This window comes from Phalaenopsis equestris, unplaced genomic scaffold, assembly GCF_001263595.1.
Source record: "Phalaenopsis equestris unplaced genomic scaffold, ASM126359v1 Scaffold000536, whole genome shotgun sequence".
In the NCBI taxonomy this organism is placed as follows: Eukaryota; Viridiplantae; Streptophyta; class Magnoliopsida; order Asparagales; family Orchidaceae; genus Phalaenopsis; species Phalaenopsis equestris.
The window spans coordinates 478,209-500,392 of NW_018164976.1; the positions used below are offsets into that span (position 1 = coordinate 478,209).

Here is a 22,184-nt window from a genome sequence, read left to right on the forward strand (position 1 = left end):
ATCACATTAGTTATATACATACATCAATAAAGAAAACCAGAAGCAGTGGCAACAAATCAAAATATAACTTAAACAACAGAAATAAGTACAAAGTTAAGTCCTATACACATCACTACACAAAACATCAGAATCTGGCCTATATACTAATTATAATCGGACAACCAAAATATAATATTATATACTAATTATAATCGGACAACTTAAAAGCTAGAAGAAGGAAAGAGGTGCAGACTATACTGATATGGTGCTCTGGATTTGCTAGAGACTGGAAATATACATCCAAAATAAAGAGCTAAAAAATAAAAAATAAAACGGAGCTTCGGACAGAAACGTCAATTTAAAATTGAATTGGATCGAACGTCGTCTTTTTTCACGGGAAGAACTTTGCGAGCTATTAAATTCCAGTTATTCGATGGAGCAATCTCTTGGTGAAGGTGTGAACATTGAGTATCTCCAAGCGGCAGCATCCTGATATAGCAGCTTCCACTGCTGCTTCTGAAAGCATGCTACAGGCCTGGAAAAAGGGGGGAAGAGGAAAGTTTACCAAAATTACTTAATATTTTTTGAAGATTTACATGCATACCACTCCATTATCTTTACACCTAAACTTCCATCGTTACATGCATACCACCTTACTTGTGCATGAAGAGATATATTTCACTGTTTAAAAGTTAAAATCATGGTATTTTTTATGTGATATGTAAGATATGAGGTATGGATGTAAAAATGAAGTTTAGATGTTAGATATTTAAATTCATAGGAATTTGGTAGTATGTATGTAAAAGTCACAATATTTTGGGTGCAATTACAAACCTAAACATCCAAACCTTACCTATCGAATTTGTATGTTTATGCTTGCCACAATCAAACTATTGGGAGTAAGATAAAAGTAAAAAAACATAGGTTGAGGTTTAGTTGTAGGTTTCTATATTTAAATGAAAATTTGAAAAATGGAGAATTTTAGATCAGTTTATAGATAATATGTTGGATGTTATGTGTATAATTGCCCCCGTACTTTACGGGTTCATATTAATCATTAAAAAAGTTAATATAAAGAAAATAATACAAATTTAATGGCCCCCATACTAAATATTTTTAGGTGCAATTACAGACATAACACTAAACCTTCACTAAAATTATGTATCGTACTTGAGTATTTATGCACGCCACAACCTAACTGGTGGGAACTTCAATGCAAAAAATATAGAATTTTAGCGAAAATTTGAAAAATGAAGGCAGGAGAATTTTAGATCTGTAAATAGCTAATATTTGGATGCTATGCATGTAATCACCCCCGTACTTCTAAGCTTTCATATTAATCACTAAAAAAACTAATATAAATAAAAAGAAGTCAGTATAATTACAATGCAACAGAAACAGAGGAGTATAGGGGACCGAGACCTACCCAAAGTTGGAGAATGGTTAAACGCGGGCAATCCAGCTTCAAAATCTCGAGTGAGCTACAGTTGCTGAATAGTGCAAAAGAAAGAAAACTTAGACAACAGTAGATTTTGCAGAAGACAAGTAGATTATTGAATGGAAGAGAACTTCGGGAAAAAAAGGGAGCATTTACATAAATACCCCACCCAATTCCTATAAATTTACATATCCAACACAAACTTTACTTTTTATATTTAGACCACCCAAATCTTTCATATCACATAAAAAATACCACTATTTTAACTTTTAATAAGGTGAAAAACACATTTCATGCATAGGTTGGGTGTTATAAATGTAAAAATTGAAGTTTGGGTGCTAGATATGTAAATACATTAGAATTAGGTGGTACATATGTAAATCTTTCCACAAAAAAAAGGGGAAAGGATGGGTCTTCCTTCCTAACCTCAAGTTCAGACTAATGAGGTTTGGACATGCTAGATCAACTTCTTTCAGATTGGTTGATAGGTTCAGATTTAACTTCGTTAACCTGAAGCAACAAGCTGCTGGTGGTATTACGACTTTCTTAAGATAGGGACATCCAGTACAGTTGAGAAACTCCAAACGATGGTCCGAATTACTGTGAGACGTGTCACCATGTCCCAAAGGAAGTGAATTTGATAACGAGGGACCAATCATCATGACGTCGGATTGAAATCCACTCGAACCCCATGAGAGCTCATGCATAAATACGCATCCGTTCAGATTTACATTGACTAAATTTCTACAGTATGCGAGAAGATCAACAATAGCAGCCTGGCCAATGGAAGAATAAGACAAATCCAACTCACGAAGGACGGGAAGAGCACCTTCATTGTAGAGAGCTTCCAAAGACGAGTTCCTTAGGTATTTGCATGCGGAAAGTTTCAAAACCTGTGGAAAATAATCAGTTGAATTTAAAAAAAAAATGGTAAAAATAATAACAAGAGAACCATACATCAGGAATGTTACCAGTTGGTGATTCGAAAAACCTTAAATTTAAACTATAAAAGAGAAAACCACATAATAGTAATATTTTATGTAAATAATTAAGGGGGCTTTTACATGGCAAACAATTCTTATGTAATTACATATCTACCACCTAAATTCTTAAAGGATCAAAGTTAAGAAAATTTTAAGAACAAATCATTTGTCATCGAAATGAGTACCCATACTTTTAATCTATAGCAATAAATTATTTCTTCTTAACTATTTTGCAGTTAATAGTATTCACACATGTTTTATTCTGATTGAGATTTTTTTCTTTATTGGTCATATCGTTATGAATGTTCTAGCTACTTATTCTCATGCATTTGGTGTACACTTTATATAGTATGTTGAATTGAATGTTATGAATACATGAACAATATGTTTATGTTGATTGTTTATATGTGCTAGTATGACTACAATGAAGTCACCCCTTGATGGTATTGATAGAGGAACACTAAGGTACCCATGCACATATATGGAAAAAGATATTGATATTGATGTATCATAATTGACACAATTTTTAGATGATACTTTTGCGACGGTTGTACATATATAGAATGTAATTGATATGTTATTGATATAGAAAGATTCTTTGAATGAAAACAAATGTTTCTATTGATTTATAAAAACTTGACTGACATACATTTGTTTTTACTTTTCTCTTGTATTATTGTGGTTTGTTTCTTTCTTTTCTCTTAAATTACTTTGGTTTTTAAAAAGTTCTAATTTATTTCAATTTGTGGCTCTTTCATCTGTTAAATAATATATCAATATAGAAAATTTAATTCACATCGTCCGACCGTCTGTTTCCATCTTGTTTAATTCCAAGCCTCTGGCAAGTCGTTACATAAACTCTGTAGTGTCTTCCAAAGGTAGCCCAAGATTGGCTCATCCCTATGTGACACGAGGACAGATTGAACTCCCTCTAATGGTAGTGACCCTTACGATAAGATATCGATCATGATGTCCTAAAATGCTCTCTGTAGTTACTGCCCTCTGTTTGGAATCAGCTCCTCTGTTCTGTTATCCACTATCATCACCAAAATTGATCTAACTGGCGCTTCTCCGCTGGCAAGTGTATCTGCAACCTCAAATTTCGCAGAGGGTAAGAGAATGATGAGCTTTCCATCTTTGATGAATGAGTGGGTGTTCGTGTACCAATCATGTTGAGTCCTGCAGTCAAATGGCTACTCTTCCTAATAGAATTGTCATGCATCCATGGGCACCACGTCACACAACACCTTATCCTGTAGTTGGTTCCAAATAAAAAACTCCACGTTGCATTTCCTATCAATGTTGAACCTATTCTTCTTCTTGGACCACATCAAGAAATATAACTAAGAAAGCCTCTGATTTGTGAGGCTTAATTTGTCCATCATCCGTATCGATGCCACAATTTTGGTGTTATCTCCATCGATGATGAGACTGCATAACTTTTCCTTCATAGTGCAACGGATATAGAATCTGTTGTGACAAAGCTACTACTGCTCTCTCGTAGTCTCAGTCTGATCATAGAACTAAGCATGTAAAATTTTGTATGATGCATGGAACCATACATGTGAAATTTGGGATTGTGTGTGTGTGTGTGTGTGTGTGTGTGTGTGTTTTGTATGAAACATAGGACTTGAACATGAATTTTGTTTTTTTTTTTTTTTTGAATTATTGAGCTGAACATATGATTTTTTTTTTTTTTTGTTATTTGTTGAAACATAGAACTAATGCATGAATTTCTTCTTAACACAAAACAAACACCTAAGCACATGGAGATTTTGTAGCATGCAAGAGGAATAAAACTACCACATGATTGATTGACCTCGCATAAAAGACTCCGTCTACCACATGATTTTATTTGGAAGGCGTAAGGTTATCACATGATTTTGCATGGGGGACATACACCACTCATCTTGCATTTTGGCTTATAAACATAAACCAAAACATATCAAGTTTTGCATGAAACATGGAGCTAACAAGTGATTTTTTTGGAGACATAAGACTATTACGTAAAGTTTTACATGACATAAGGCTATCACTTGATTCTCATACTTTATGAAAGGTAAACCTAAGGCACATGAAGATTTCTCTCTTCTTTTCCTTTTTATTTTTAAAGGTTTTTGGGTATTAGGTGAAAAGGGAGAGAGGGCGTTGGTTTTGGAGCTTTAACTTAGGGTTAAAAATAGGAGAGAAAGAGGATATGGTTTAGTGGATTTCAAGTTAAGGTTTAAGGAGGAGGAGTAGAGTGTGGGTTATTGAGTTTCAGTTTAGGCGTCTGGCCAATTGATTTGTTAAAATATGTTGAGTTTTACAACTAAAGTGAAGATTACATCCAAGATTCAGGGAGGTCAAAGTCCTTGGAAGTTGGGTGAAAATAAATAGGGAAATAATATTATCGGGCGTAGAATTGGAGATTTTAGAGTGACATACTAAAATCCCCAATTCGGTCCTATCGTTTGGGTGCTGAAGTGTAGATGTTAGTCCTCAGGCGATGGGAACGTGGGAGCTCCGAAGTGAGGGTCGATATCCTCCTAGCCTAGCTGCAGATTCAGTAAACAAGCGTAGGATTAGTCAATGTTCTTTATGTCTGGACCAAAGGGTAAAGAATATGTATGCTCCTATTTGACACAATATAATTTGAACCAATTCACTTTATTCATTCACTATAATTTCTTGACAAGGAGAAGAATGTTTTCTTATATATTGAATATCACATTTAAACCCTCATTAGTATCATTAGTTATTAAAATTATATATTTATTTCAATTGTCTATAATTGACAGATAAGCAAATTGAACTTCGTTGTTGCGATTAAAGTATTGCTTTTCTAAAATCTTAGTTCGCAGTTCTAAACCACTCCCTATGGGATCGATATCTAGGACTCCATTAGAGCCCTATATTACTTGAGTGGTACGCATACTTGCATTGATAAGTGTGACTTTATAATTATTGAATATTTATTATGTCCATATTTATCTTATATTTTTAAGCATATATAAAGTCGCTGGTCATTAGGGACACCATGGACTGCAATGCCACACAACAATTTGATGCTTTGAATAGGGAGAGAAGCTAGCCATTCTCTTTATCACCCTTTTTCTTACAACTCTTGCCTAATAGCTCCAACTCGATCTTCATCATGCCAAAGCGAGCAAAATTAGTTTCAGTTTCCAACCAGGCTAGAAAGATTGACCCAAAGAAGTTGTGTTCCCATAATACATAGAAATGCTTTAGAAAAATATACTCTAACCAGATGGCACTTCCTGAATGAGGATTTCATAAGCTTGGCATTGAAATCCAAGCAATGTCGATCTCAAGGGGTTAGGGGATCTTTGGAAGGAAACTAGAATCATTGTTCGTCACAATTGTGAAGGAATTTTACACTAATGTCACAGAGCACACAACAAACCAGCGTTATGTTCGGGATAAACATGCATCCCATGATAACATCAACATTAACAATTTTTATGAATTATGGGGCCTTTTGAAATGGAATTTACTCACCCTTTATGAATAATAAGATGGACAACTATGAAATTCTCTATGAGCTTATCATGTCAGATATTAGGTGGAAGAGGCATGAGGGGCTTATTATCAACTTCCTAATCTCAAGAAGCACTATTATTTTGTGAGAATAATATTTGTTCATCTTCACAAGACTACTTCCCAATGACCATCTTGATGATGTCACCAAAGAGCGAGCCACCGCCAAATTTGCAATCTATAGAAATATGATAATAAAGTTAGGAATATCATCCACATCAACATGTTTGACACCACTAGGGTTAAGTGGGGCCTGTTGTACATCCACATCAACACATTGTACAACAGTAGGGTTAAGTGAGACATGTTGTACATCCACTTCAACACATTAGAGATTCACTAAGCTTAATGGAAAGAGGTAGATAAAGTATCCCCTAGAGCTTAGAAATATGACTCGATAAGAGGAATAAAAAACCCATCAAATTGGACTCGATCCTCATCCAGGGTGGCAATTAAGAAAAAATATTGAGTAGACTTGAAGTCACATTACATCATAGTTTGTTAAATATAATAGTTCTAATTTTATAAGAATATACTATTGTATCAAAACAAAATGCTCTCACACTTAGTAACTAATAGGTAATTATTAAAATATCACAAAATAACTTAAAATTGATGCTATGATTTCACATGTGTGTCATCGCTTTGATTACTTTTTGAGTTAAGATTTTGCTTAAGGATGAGCAAATATTTTATTATGGTGGTTTGATAGACATAACTAATACTTATTTCAATCACACATTAAACATTAAGATTTGTTCACCTAAATATTATTTGAGCATTTTCCCAAGACTAATACTTCATTTTTCACGTTTCAGGAGTGCAAGGAAAGAAGTGCAAAAAAAGTAAGAAATTATCCAAAGAAATATTTAGAAGATTATGTGGATTAGAAGTGAACTACCATTAAGGGGTGCAAAATGATGACTCAGAGTTACCTAACACTAGTATCTATGCCTAGGCATGCACATCAAGCACCTAAACACCAACCCCTATGCCTAGGCATACACATTAAGTGCCCCGGAGCTTAGCTGCATGTCCTATGAAGCACTTTTGTGCTAATATTTAAATTTTATAGCATATCATATGAACCCAAGTGCCAACCTCAGCTCCCAAGCCCATGTCTCAATATGAATTTCTTTAGAAGGCAAAATTGAGAGCATAGCGCCTACATGCCACATCTTACCAACAAAGCACCAAGTAAATGACTTAGTTGATTTTGGATAATTTTCACCTAATTCATAACCTTTCATTATAGAAAATATGTTAATTGGTGGTAGAATTTGCATCAGATTTTATTTCAACACAAACATTGAGTCAAATTTTCATATGTTTATTATCAAGCGTTACTAATCACAAAAAAATTAGACGCAATGAATTTGTGTTAGGATTAGCTTCAATTTTGTGTCAGATTTTTTGATGCTATTAAGTTACATAATAGCGTTAGAATTTTCGATGCAAAATCAGACACAAATGCCCTAATACTCCATATTTACATGATAGGGCCTCTTCACTCCCCAACTGTCTTTCAAACTCCTAACTCTGACGATTTTGGGGACTCTTGCATGTCTTCCTCTCCACCTTGCTCTCTGATGACTTTGAGCGACTCCAACGCGATTTCCATCAGCCAGCTTGCGACTCCGATAAATTCTCTTTGAGGTTTAGGTAAATATTTTTTCTTTTTTGAGTCTCCCCTCATGAGATTTATGATTTTTAAGTTTTCGTTTTATGTAAAATTTAAATTTAGTGTTAGAGCTGTAATGCATAGAATTAATGTGGTTATTATGTGAAATTTAATGTTTTTACTGTGAATATTTAAACTTTGAAATTTAAATGTATATATGTAATGCTTGTGTGGTTTAATGTTAAAAATGAAGTTTAGGTGATACATTATTAAGTCTATAAAAGAGAAGCACAGAACTAAGTTAAGTTTTGCAAATAAGAATGTTTAGGCAGATGAGTATATTTAGTCTTAAATTCAAAATATGAAACTAATATATCCATGAAAGGGTTGGTGTTGTATCGGTGGTAAAAAAAGATTACATAGAGTCTGCTTAAATGTGGTCTTGTCATCATAAACGCCAGCAATCTGATAACCTTATTCAAAGAGTAGATTTTTTTTTATTTAGCTTATGTTAAGAAAGATTGATGAAGGTCACTGATCTCATTACTGTTTAAATGCAACAGTATAACAATGTCTTTAATTATATTTTTCACTTATATTTCCTTACTTTGCAACAGTACCAAAAACTTGATCCGGAAGAAAATAAGAATTTAACTATATATATATATATATTTGAGCTAAAACGAGCCGAACACGAGCGAACAAGATGTTCGTATTGGGCTCGTTTAGAATTCGAGCTTTAAAAACTTGTTCATGTTCGGCTTGTTTACTTAATCAAATGAATCATACTAAGCAAAGTAATTAGTTTTGTGATTGAGCTAATAATTTTTTAATTAAAAAAAAAAGTTTTATTGAGCTTATAACGGAACTACAAAAATAAAATATCATTTTGCAGGATAATAAAAATATAAAGATTTACATGCATACCACTCAATTTTTTATGTATTTACGGATCTAACATAAACGTTCAATTTTTATATACATATCATATATTTCACTTTTTAAAAATGGGATGTTTTTCATCAGATGTGAAAGATTTGGTGGTATAGATGTAAAAAATTGAAGTTTAGATGTTGGAAATGTAAATACATAGGTATTTGGTGGCATGTATGTAAATGACCCATTATATTCTAATTTAAGAAGCATTGCGAAGTATTAGGGATGAACTAATAAGAAAATTCTTATATATTAGAAATCATGAGAAGTCAATTCAAATGAAATTAGTTTTATATGCACATGTTATTTTGCTTCCATAATGATGATAAAACTTGCTTAGAGCTCTGAACAATCCAACTTCAAGCTGAGCTGAGAATAGCTCGCGTTCTATTTTGAGCCAACTTGTCTAAAAATTCAAGCTCTATCCGGCTCGAAATTGAAACGAGTAGGCTCAAGCTAGACTATTTGGATTCGTTCTAGCTCAAAAATCAAAACAAGCTAACTCATTTCGATTGAGCCAACTTAAAATGAATCGATATAAATAAATTACCAAAAAGTCTGAAAAAAAAAATCCAACTCATTCTAAAATTTTATTTAACATTCTATTATATATACAATTTTCTTAAAATAAATGAATAAATAACACCTTCAAGCTATTCTCGTGTAAGTTTAAGCCGATTCGTGTATGGCTCAAAATTAACTTGAAAAAAATTCAATCCATGGTTTTGCTCATAACTCAGCTCGTTTACTTCGATCCGAAAGATCGAAAATTCAAACCAATTTTCGAGAAATTCACAATCTTGTAGCTAAATTTTCAGCCCTAAGCTGGCTATCTTCAAAGTTCGTGCATGGATCAATCCCTTAGATTAATTTACTGCCATATTGGCAACCTAGCAAGCATATAGATAAATTAGTTAATATTTTTAATGGGCCATTTACAAATATCCCAAACATTTCCTATGTATTTACATATCTATCGCCTAAACTTTGTTTTTTTTACATTCATACCACTCAAATCTTTGATTATCACATCAAAAACATCACTATTTTAACTTGAAAAAGAAAAAATTTCATATATAGATAAGACAACATATGTAAAAAATATATAGGAATTAAGGGTATAAATGTAAATCTTCCATAAATAAATAAATTAAATAATGACATCAAAGAATCAACCCATATTTTCAATGGGACTTTAACCAATTATCTATTTATGTCCCTTCATTTTATATGATAAGAGTTGCATCCTAATTTGCTCGTGAATCGCTCCAATGAATAGAGCGCAAGTGAGGAGAGAGAGAGATAGACAAAGAATGGAGTGCATGGTAATGAACAGCCGAGTTCTTCCCAGACTCAGGGGGCCACCCAACCAGTTGGCCCTTTCGTCTCAAGCTGCATCTCTTCTGATTCTAGAATGGTCTGTCGAATAAGCCTTTGAGGCACCCCTTCCCCGAACGAATGCACTTGGATAGTAGGTCTGCTACTTAGTTGTCCTCCCAGGCGATAAGCTTGATTTGAAGACTTCAAACTTCCCAATCTCCGTCTTGGCGTTGTTCGGATAATGTTTTTGATGACTAAAATGTGTAATTTTTCAATGACATGCTAAAGAGATAGTGTGTTAACAGCTAAAATGTGTGATTTTTCCATGGCCTGCTAAAATCAAGGGCTCCGGAGAAGACAATTTACTTCAGACTTCTCTTAAAAGGATCATGTTGACACTGGGAAGTAAAGAGGAGAAAGAGGCAAATGGAAAATTTCAAGTACAGAACAACCAACAATACTAAATAAGGGCATTTACGTACATACCACCCATTTTTTTATGCATTTACATATCTAACACCTAAAATTTTACTTCTTTACATTAATGAAGACCAAATATTTCATATCACATGGAAAATACCACCATAAAAGGTGAAATGCAGCTTTTGATGCCATGGGTAAGGTTGCATGCATGTAAAAATTGAAGTTCAGGGGTTAGAAATGTAAATACATAGGAATTGCATGGTATGTATGTAAATCTTCTTATTTTACAAGCAGATGCAATGCAACCTCTCTCTCTCTCTCTCTCTAAGCTTTTCTGCCCAGGAGGTGTGCCCATGTTTGAACCTTTGCTAACTCTGGTAGAATGGCTGTTGAGGTAAATTAAATTTGTAGGTAGGTGGGAGCATTTGGTAGGTCAGAACAGATTACAACTAAAATCAGAAATTTGAAAAACTGAATCAATCCAAGTTTTGATAAAATCGAATCGAACAGATCTTTAATTCGGTTTAAATGATCAACTAGAAAAAAATCATAATTTAGCTGTTAATTAGATTTAGATTATGAACAAATATCAAGAATTACATATCTTATATGCATCATATCAATTAGATTGCATGAAATCTGCCCTTCGCTTTGAATTTTTTGTTTTTTGGTTTGAACAATTAAATGAAAATTAAAACCGAACCAATAATAAAAAATTATATAAATTATATAATTATATAGTTCTATATATATAAACTGCTTAAGTATGCTTATGGCAAGAAGATTTAAAAACACAAATAATTAAAATCAGTGAATACAACTCAAAAAAAGGGAAGTAGAAACATATTTCTGCGTATGAAAGCAATATGAATGAAGAAGACTTGTTAAAAACTCGGCATATATCAATCACAATAAGAAAAACATAAGAGTTTTCGAGTAAATGTGTACATGAAAAATGTGTCAGCACTGATTTTAAAGAAATCTAACAGTTCAGAAGAGAAAAGAACAATAAAAGCTGGCCCCAATGACAGGAGGTGAGGCTCATTTGACCGACCATGTGAAATCATAAGAGCCGAGCCAACAAGGGCCATAGTCGACCGGACTACGAGGCGATTAATAAAAAATGTGCAAGCAGGAGGTGAGGCCCATTTGACCGACCATGCGAAATCATAAGAGCCGAGCCAACAAGGGCCATAGTTGACCGGACTACGAGGCGATTAATAAAAAATGTGCAAGTAGGATTAAGTGTTTCTGGATGGCAGTCTATTTACAAGGTAAACTGCTGTTAAGGCTGCATCTATCCAGGAGTTGTGTGGTAATTTTGCTTCCAAAAGTAAAGTGTGCATAGTTTCAGCTATGTGTCCATGTTTCCTTTTCAGCAATACCATTTTATTGAGGAGAATTTGGACAGCTCAATTTTTGTTGTACATCAGGGTTGAAAAGATGGGTTTTGAAATTAGAAGATAGGCACTCTCCTCCATTGTCAGGTCGAAATATCTTAATATTTGTTTGAAATTGATTTTTCAACATTTTCTGAAAATATATGAATTTAACCAGTGACTCGTTTTTTGTGTAACATAGTAAACAACCAAGTAAATTTGGTATAGTCACCTATGAAAATGATATATTATCTTTGACTTGCATTTGATAACACTGGAGAAAGTCCCCAAACATCACTATGAATCAATTGAAAAAGTGATGTGGATGGAGTAGTAGTCCTAGTAAAAGGCATTTTATGACTTTTAGAAGCAAAGCATGAATTACATTTTACACTAGAAGTGTAAATGTTGAGTTACTTTTTGGTACTAGAGACGCTTCTAATAGCAGCTTCATGGGATGCCCGAGCCTTTGATGATGCCATATGGATAATTGAAGGATGGTCGGTAGTGCTGTAACTTGTTGCACTTTGTAGAGACCATTGGTGCTTCTTCCCTCAAGGATGATTAGATGAGTTTTCTTATCCTGAATCTAATAACCGGCTGAATGAAATGATATTATGCAATCATTATCTTTAGCCAACTTTTGTACCGATAGTAAATTGAATGCTGAATTGGGTGTATGTAACAAACGAGAAAGTTAAAGCTTACACTTTGGAGTAGGAAGAATTCCTTTACCTGTATAAGTTATAGGAATTTTCTCAGCATTTCCAACAGTAATCTGCTCATTACCAGTATAGGTTTGAGAATTTTGAACATTGGTAAAATGATTAGTCATGTGAGAAGAAGCTCCACCTTCCAAAATCCAGTCATTTGAGTTGTTGTCATCGGTTGCTATGAAGGCTTTTGAAGAATTGTTTCTGGCAGTTGTAGGATTGCAGTCTAAGTTTGTGCGATTCGAACACATTTTTGGCTGAATGCCCGTATTTATCACATATCTGACATTGATTGTGAGGCCTGTTTGTAGTTTCATTGTTCTGATTTGAGCTAATTGAATCATTTCTTTTGAATTTCTTGAAGGGCCGTCTTCCTTTGAACCTTTGATTGGATTGATTTGTATAGGTTTTACTGAAGATCAATGCAAGTTGGGCCGTTGATTGCTCTTTTGCTAATTCTGCTTAAACATTCACTTCTCGCTACATAGAAGTGAATATAGATCATCCAATTGAATCGATAAAAGGCTGGTTCAGATAGCAATCTAAAAAGAGTTATAAGTGGATAGTATGCCATTAAGTGCATAAAAGATAATGCCTTCAGTGTCAACTTTAGATCCAGCTGCAGTAATTTGATCCACAACCTTCTTAATCTAAGTGAGATATTGAGTCATCGAGTGACTCCCCATGGAGATATGATGCAACTCAGTCTTGAGTTGTATCACAAGCGATCGATTTGAGGACTGCAGCCTTCTTAGCAGAGTTTTTCATGTCTGCCGTAGCATCAAGATGTAGCACAGAATGCTGTGTGAAATAGTTGTCTACAAGGCTGAAGAGAGATTTTCATCAGTCTACTTCCAAAGAATATAATCTTGATTACTGATGGCATTGTGAAGGACAAACTGCATCTACATTTAGGAATGATTCAAAACCGTTGGCTTGAAAGAGTTTCACCACTTGCGCACTCCAAATCTGTGAGCTGAGTTGATGCCATGGATTTGATATTTCTGGGTAGAAATTTCAGAAAGGGAGAGATAGGATGATTGCTGAGCATTTGGGTTGGAAAACTGGTTTGAGAAGACCAATCCATGTTGTTTGAAGGCCGAAAAAGAAGAAGAAACTGAATTTGATGATAATCTTTACAAGCTCACGCAGGAATCTGAAGGAAGAGGAGGAAAGAGGCTTGCAAGAAGATGAGGAAAAAACCTTGATAAATCTCTCAGGAGAAATGCTCTGATACCATGTGAAACCTGTTCTTGATTCTCAACAAACAGAAAACAGAGATCTATTCAATCCTCAAAAATAAGAGTATATCATTAAAATTACAGCCACTCCTCTGTATATATAGAGAGTGGATAAGTTAATAGGAAAACAGAGCAGAAAAACCAATGGCCAATAGGAAAATACCACTAATAACGGAATAACTAATTCTATTATTTTAAGCTAGTTCTTGTTTACACCGACGCCCTCTCTCGCGACCGACTCCAGCCATGTCACCATCGCACCAAGCACGCAATAATTATTTAATTCTCCCAACCACCCCTGATTCCCAATTAAGCATATTTGGCGATCTCCTTTCAAATTATGTTGTGTATTAATTTTGAACTGTAAGAATATTAATGAAAAACATAGAAAAAAAAACAAATCTTATGGCTGTCAAAAATTTGCTGTTCTCAAATAACTCGTGTTTGATTCATCACGTAGCCCGTGTTCAAATTGTTTGTCAAGTAAACGAGCCAATCACGAACAAATTTTTAAGCTCAAATTATAAATGAGCAGAGCACAAACAAACCTTTTTTTCAATCATATTTGTCTCCTTTTAGCTTGAAATAAAGAAATTATGTATTACTTATATAGTAATATACTATATATATTATTTATATAATAATATAATATATATATATTTATATTTAAGTTTAACTCATAACAACTCTTGTGATCATATGATTCGACGCCTTCCACAAAATTGATGCAAGTATGAATCTAAAACCCAACGTCTATTTTTTCTAATTAATTTTATTGTCAATTTCAATTCGAACACGAGCAATAATATGCAAATCAAGCAGAATGTGAAAGCACAGTTCACGAGCCAATTTAGAACGAGTTGAACATGAGCCAAACCTAAATCCACTCAAGCTCAGCTCGTTTACAGCCCTACCAAAGCCTCCCACTAATGATGGCGTCGTGAGTACGATTAGCATTCTATTAATTATAAGAAATATAAAATGAATAGAGTGATCATTATTATGTAGCCTTAATAGGTACAACCAAGGCAGCGACAGATGCAACCAAGATGGCTCAACGTATAAAATAGCAACAACGATGTATCAGAAAATGATACATCACAACAATAATGGCGACAAGATGAAATCTCACAATTACGAACAACTCGTTACAACCAAAACCAAATATTATTTTGGGATTATCTAGTGGGTTTAAATTTGCACTAAATTTTATTTATTTTTTAATGATGCTTCTATATATCAAATCTTTAATAAAGTTAAAACTTCAATAAAAGGTAGAATGTAGCCACTAATCAGAGGAAAGCAAAGAATTTGTGCCAGGAATTTCAAATCTTATACATAGATAAGAAAAGATATATGTGAAAAATGCATTATTTAAAAACAAAATTAAGATTTGTGTTCATCTTCACATACTAATTAATGTGAACTACTCGTGTACTTCTTCTTCACTTAATTTTATTATCTTATTTTTTAAAATGGGTGAAATAAACTTTATTTATGTGATACAATTATAAGAATATGTTATCGAAATTGATACTGGAATTTAACATACATCCAAGAAAAAGTGAATATTATTATTGTCTTCAAAATCTACAAGTACAGCAAAACAACAAGGAAATCTGAAATGACAACAAAACAACACGCACTCGAACTTGGGTAGGATCTAAGATGGAGATGGAGTCGGCTAGGGGTTTGGACCTCCGAGAAGGTGGTAAGGGGGTCGGCTAGCAAGCTAAAAGGTGGCGTCGGTTATGGAGAAGGTGGCGCCAACAAGGGGAAAGCGGCGAGAAGTAAGAACAGTGGTGGGAGGTGCTTCCAGGGTGGTGGCAGCCAAAAAAAAACAAAAAAGGGGTGTGTGAACATGCGGGAAGGTTAGAGGAAAGGTGAAGGAAGGATAAGCACCACATGGAGACCAAGGTACAGCCAGAGCACCACTTGGAACCCTAGGATACAACCCATAAAGGAAAAAAGACACCAACAACTATCCCGAAATAAATCACAGCAAAAACTAAATCTTAAACAGAAACAAAAGCAAATTAATGGACCTACATTACTAGGAGTGGGCCCCGCACCAATTGAGTGGCAATCCCTAAGCCTAGAGATTTAGTTGGTCCTCAGTTGTCCCTGGGCTGAACTGGTCTAGGTGACTCAGACTTCCACGCCCCACATAAGTGTTCCAGGGTTGAGGGAGCTTCAACTTCATTCGTCGAAGCTTCTGTCTCCTCATAATATGAAGTCCAATCGATCACGTTGCAGATAGCGGGAATGTTGTGATCTCCCAAGATTGGAGGGCCTTCGACTGCGTCTCTAGAAGCACCTATATCCCACTATCGAATGCACTGTCTTACAAAACACCTGAAAAGGTTTCCTGAATTGTTAGTCATCTTTATCTATCCAATCATATGTGGGTACATTATTGAACTGAACTGAAACTTCATGTCAAGCGTAATCCATAGAGTCCTCCAAAAGCATCTCAAGGTTGACTCATTCATGTAGAAAGTGAAGACAAACTGAACCTCCCTTATCAGTGACAGCCCTGACAATAAATTGTCGGTCATGATATCCTAAAATTGTTTCTGTGGTGACAGTCATGTGCCTGATATCGGCTCTTCTATTTTACTACCCTCTAACAAAATCAAACTAGATCTCATTGGGGTCTCCTCGTGGCAAGAGCACCTATGACCTTGGACTCTGCAAAAGGTAGGAGAACTATAAACTTTCCATACTTGATAAATGAGTAAGTGTTCTTGAATCGATCATGTTAAGTCATGTGATCAAACAGTCACGGCCTTCCCAATAGGATGTAACAGACGTCCATGAATACACCATCACACAACACTTTGTCATGCAACCAATCCCCAATAGAAAATTCTACGAGTGATCTCTTATCGATGCTAACAATATTCCTCTTCTTCAACCAAGTCAGGGAATATGGTTGGGAATATCTCTAAGTAGTGGGATTCAACTTATCCATCATATGTGAAGACACCACATTCTAAAAACTACCTTGATCGATGATAAGGCTATATATATTTTCCTTCACAGTGCAACAAGTATAAAAGATAAGGTGAAGCCAATATTATTTTTTTTGTAGCCTTAGTCTGAAGGGCCCGTCAAACCACAAACATCTCGCTCTCATCATTTGAAAGTCGGTACTCCTATACCTTTTCGTTGTCTTTTATGTTTCAAGTGTTATTGTCCGCTTCTTCAATAGCTCCTTGCTTATTGAAATAGACAACTCCGGTAGTAGGCCGATTGGATGCGATGTGTCTGTACCCATGGCATCTGAAATATTTTCTTACGGCCATCGTGTTGGGTGCGCTGCTCTCGGGTTCCTTCCCACTCTGATAAGCCCCATCATCTTTTTGGACAGTTTTCAAAACTTCCTTAATTGTACTCCTACGAGCTTCTCCTGTTGTGAATCTGAGTGATTGTCTGAATGACAACGAGGTCGTAATATGCTTCTGTCATCTCTCTGCCTTTATGGCCAATGTTTGAATATCGCTCAATGATCAATGTGACTGCAGCTAAACGACATGACTGATGGCTGACTTCAAATTTCTCAAATATCTGGCTATAGTGTTTTCCTCTGACTCCCTCAGCTCACATTTTATCATGAGTTGCTTAAACTCTATTGTGAACTACTCTACTAACAACTCCTCCTGATATAAGTGATGTAGCCTCAAGAACATGTCAAGACGTAGTGTCGGGTAGATACTTCCTCTACATCTCCTTCTTCATCTTCTTCCACATAGTGATCTTAGTCCTACCTTTGCTCTTCCTCACTCTCTTCAGATTCTCCCACCATAAAAAAGGTACTCTTTTTTGGTTTTATTGCAGCAAGCCTCACTCTCCTATTAATTGGCACATCCTTATAATTGAAAACCATCTTAAAAGTCTGCAACCACTCAATAGAATCATCTAGATTCATTTTCTACTCAAAATCCGGCAGGTCTACTTTCATCCCCATATCTCCATATAAGTTAATCAATCCTTCAGCCTCCTTTGATACTAAACCCCAAAGTGTTGTCACATATCATCTTCATCATTGAAATCATCTCTATGGAAGAAATTCAGATTTTCCACCCTTTCCTCATTGAATCTCACTATCACAGTTAGCATTGATCTTTCCATGGGTCCTTTCCTAAACTTCAGCAAGTCTTTGTTGAACTCAGTGGATTTCCCGTTGCATCTCTTTCATGGTAAGTTCCCGATCAAATTTCGACTCTCGTCTCCTTGATGGCTTGGATAGGGTTTAAGTTTGAGAGGTGAAATATGATGTACGGGGTTGATTTAGGGTACAAACAAAAAAAAAGGATTTTTTATTTTGAAAATAAGCGAGGGGAATTAGGTTTGGGTCAAGATTTTGCTATATTTTGTGGGTTTAGGTGACTTTAGGATAAAACTAGGGCTGGGTTAGCTCTAATACAAAATGATACCAAAATTTAACAAACATCAAATAAAAAGAAAATATTATTACTGACTTCAAAATCTGAAATTACAGCAAAAGAACAAAAAAATGTAAAATAGCAACAAAACAACAACACACTCGAACTATAGTAGGATCCAAGGTAAAGGTGGTGCCAACTATGGGTTTGGACCTCCAGAAAGGTAGCAAGGGGATCAACTAACAAGTTGGGAGGTGGTGGCAGCAAGGGAAAAGTGGCAAGAAGCAAGGACAGAGGTGGGAGGTGTGTCCAGGGTGGCAGCTGTAAAAAAAATAGGGAAAAGGGTGTGGGAACGTGCGGGAAAGGTTGGGATAAAGGTGTAAGAAAGATAAAAACCACCTGGAACACCACTTAGAACCCTAGGATACGATTAGTAGAGAGAAAAGAGATATTGACGACTGTCTCGAAACATATCACAACAAAAACTAAACCCTAAAGCAAATATATAGTCCTAAATAACTAGGAGTGGGCCCCACTCCAATTGGACGGCAATCCCTAAGCGTAAAGAGCCGGCATGCCTTCAATTTCCCTTGAACTGAACAAGTCCAGATACTCCTGCGTCACAAATGATATATCTTAATTTTATATGTGGAAATATATTTTTACTTACAAATATAAATTATGAGTTACTTACAAATGTTATTGTATCTAAGAAAATATATTTTTTGCCCATTTATTGTGAGAAACATCATGGTCATGGTGATGTCGCATGCGGGTCTTGAGTGATGGGGCGAAAATAACAATGATAAAGTGTGAGGCAAGCAAATAACAGTGATCAACCAAGCACCTTAAATTTTAAAGTTCAAGCATTTAGTTCACTCAACATCTCTACCGTATCCAAACAAGAAACCTATTAATGATCCTATTTTTAGATGTTAAAAGTCAACCTCTAAAAATCTTGAACTTAACATCAAGAAAAAAAGGATGACAACAGAGGCATAACTAATTATTTCTATTTTCAAATGACTAGAGCGCAGAGTACCTGCAACCAGAGCTTCCTCAAGCTTTCCATCACTAAACTGCAATCCAGATCCAACGAACAAAGAGGCTATGGATGTAACAACAAAAATAGTTTTTAGGTTAAATAGTACATAATTTATTTCAGAGATGGAATTAAAAAATTATAGTTTTCAAGTGGAAATGTTTACCAGTTTTTTCTGTCACGGCATTAGCGACCGGCTTCAAACTCAAACATCATCATAGCGGGTAGGAGCCCTAGAGTTATGTGCTTGGATAAATGGGATCAAAAACTCCAAAGGCAATGTGTGCCTTCTTGTAGCCCCACAATAGGCGCGACCACAAAAACACAAGGAACATAGCTGTATGATGTTTGAATGTTCATAGAAGGATTCCACAGCACTAGCTAATTTCCAGCTATTTTTATTTCTTTTTTTTTTCTTTGGTTTAATTTGCCATGTTTTGAATAATACAAACTGCTACATTCATGATTGATCCCATCTTGAAGCATTCTCCTTAATCTTTTAGGACCTGTGATAAATCAGCAATTTAATACTATGGTCCCAGAAGAGTTGAATTTCATTTGTATTAGCATAACTAAAAAGAAAATTAGATATGCAGAGCTTGTGTGAAGCCACAGCAAATAAACAATGATGATAAGCAAACTCTATTCCATGTGACGAACAGAACCTCTCTATTTTAATTTCTCAGAAAAAAACTTAAGTCTTCTAAAAAAACATATCCTAAACATATTGCATGGTAACTGTGTCACAAGGCAGCCACCTAGCATTATTGTCATTTACACAAAATGATTGGTTAATGACTAAAAGATTACTCACAATATCATTTACTGTAAAAAACTTTAGCTTAAATATTCTTCTAATCTAATTATACATAGTATTATGATACATTATAAAATACACGCATTAAATATTAAAATCCTAGAAGCACAGACAAAACAAACACACCAAAACCCCCAAAAGAGCGACAAACAAAAATGTCAATGAATAAATCTTACATTGAAAGCATTGAAGGAGCAGAGCTTTCAAAACATTGGTAGCTAATACTTCTCAATTCGCTTAGTGATCAATTTATAGTAGTCCAAACACCCTCCTCGCAAGCTTTGACAATGGTTCTTTTTGCCTTTTCCCTATCATCTTAATCTCATTGATAGAGCCATGCAGACTAGTTTCCACCGGAGATGAGCAAACTTCATCAATCTCATCAACTTGAATGAATTTAGAAGTTAAGGAATAATCCACAAGACCTACTAATTGTTCGCCATGCTCTCCATCATTCTCGTTGATGCATTCTTTCTTTTCATCAATTATAAGCCCCAATGACATTGAAGATCCTTCCTTCCCAGTTCCACTCATTTCTTGATAGGTATTAGGAATAATTGTGCTTTCCCTCTCATGTAGCTTGTTTAAAATCCTCCAAGTTACCGAATCCAGTTTCAATCCATTCTTCCTCATCTCACCCACAATCTGATAAGCCAGTTTTTTCATTCCCTGCTTGCAAGCACTGTCAATTAAAATATTATAATTCACAGTCCCTGGAGAAACCCCACAGTCCACCAACTCATACAAGAAATCACAAGCCACGTCTAGCTTGCCCAACTTGCACAAACCTCTCATTATCGCAGCATAAACATAGTCATCGTGCACATTCGAAGGCCAAACTGTTTCATCCCAAAACTTCTTTGCCTGCTCAAGCTGACCAGCTTGACAAAGTCCTTCAATAATTACAGTATAAGTCATACAATCAGCTTGTAACCCCTTGCCCACCATTTCATGGAAAATCTCCATTGATTTCTCCACCTTTCCAAGTTTAAACAATCCACGGAGAACTGTGTTATATGTCACTATATTAGGAGTACAATGGTGCTCAGGCATTACTTTGTGCATAAAATGCAATGCTTCTTCAAACCTACCAACATCAATAAGGCCAGTAATAGCAGTAGTGAAGCTCACAACATCAGGAGAGCAGAATTTCCCCTCCATCATATCACCCAATATCTTCATAGCTTCATCAACCCTACCAATCTTGCAGAAACCATGGATGACAGTGTTGAGTGTAACAACATCAGGATGGCATTGTTTCTGAAGCATTGATACCAGAACATTCAGCTGTTCACTTGGATTATCTGCAAGGCGAAGTGCACTCAGAAATATATTGTATATTCGAATTTTATCAGCCCCTTTGATCTCTAACATAAACTCTGCAACATTGTTAGCCTTGAGGAGATCTTTCTCCTGGCATAGAGCCTCAACAAGCACTTTATAAGTTGGCTCTGAGGGAGAATAACCAAATTCAATCCCTTCTCTGAAAAGCTGGTAAGCCCTCATGCAACCCCTTTGGTTGCTCAAGCCATGAACAATACTGTTATATGAAACCATACTAGGAATGAAACCCCTCTTCCTCATTATGTAGATAATCCTTGAAGCCCCATGATGCTTCCCAAACTTGCATAAAGAATCCACCATTTGCCCATAAGCAAATTCCTCACAAACCCACTTCTTCTGTGGCATCTCCTCTGCTATCCTAAACACCTCGTGGAAAAACCCTTCCAAACATAAGGAATCAATCAGATTCGCAAAAGCAGCACTATGGACCGCTCCGTCGTCCTCTTGTTGCATTCTTATCCACAGCCTTTCCATCATCTCCTTTCCTTCCTGCACTCTCTTCTTTCTCATCAACCACCTGATGAAAACACTGTAAGTAAGTGAATTTGGCTGAATCTTTCTCTGCAACATTTCATCAAACACCCTCCGTGCATCATCCAAAAGACCAACCCGACCAAATCCATCAATAAGGGCAGTGTATGTCACCGTACTAGGGTAGCGGCCACGAGCAATCATGTCAAGAACGAGACTATGGGCTTCGAAGGGATCTAAAAGAGAACAAAACTGGTCGATGAGGCGGTTGTAATTGGTAAGAGAAGGAACGAAAGCGGGCTTAGCGAGAAGCAGTTGACAGAGAACGGAGAGGGTAAGGCGAGGTGTGCAGGCGTCCAGAAGACGAGCGAGGAGAACGTTGGCCGTGCGATCATCGGGAACAATACCGGATGTGAAGGAGAAGAGGAGGCGGCGGTGAGCCTCGTCGGAGCGGCCGACGGCGCACAGGCCATGGATGATGCTGGATAGATTGATGGAGTCCGGATGGAAGCCGCGAAGGCGGAGGTGGTCGATGAGACGGAGAGCGTC

General features: G+C 35.8%; 2 protein-coding genes across 2 annotated transcripts; both read right to left on the minus strand.

Annotated features, from left to right (window-relative positions):
* Positions 1 to 44: 44 nt before the first annotated feature.
* LOC110028893 (F-box/LRR-repeat protein 15-like) lies at positions 45 to 12,649 on the minus strand. The gene is made up of 4 exons (XM_020730937.1): positions 12,355 to 12,649; positions 1,844 to 2,408; positions 1,406 to 1,469; positions 45 to 514 (listed from the first exon to the last, which is right to left on the minus strand). The coding sequence occupies exons 1-4, from the start codon at positions 12,647 to 12,649 to the stop codon at positions 395 to 397; spliced, it is 1,044 nt and encodes a 347-aa protein (XP_020586596.1). The 3' UTR covers positions 45 to 394.
* LOC110028894 (pentatricopeptide repeat-containing protein At3g18020) lies at positions 11,384 to 22,184 on the minus strand (the record flags this gene model as incomplete). The annotated part of the gene is made up of 4 exons (XM_020730939.1): positions 11,384 to 13,591; positions 19,004 to 19,069; positions 19,170 to 19,509; positions 19,997 to 22,184. A coding segment is annotated over one exon (2,115 nt), but the record flags the coding sequence as incomplete, so codon positions are not given.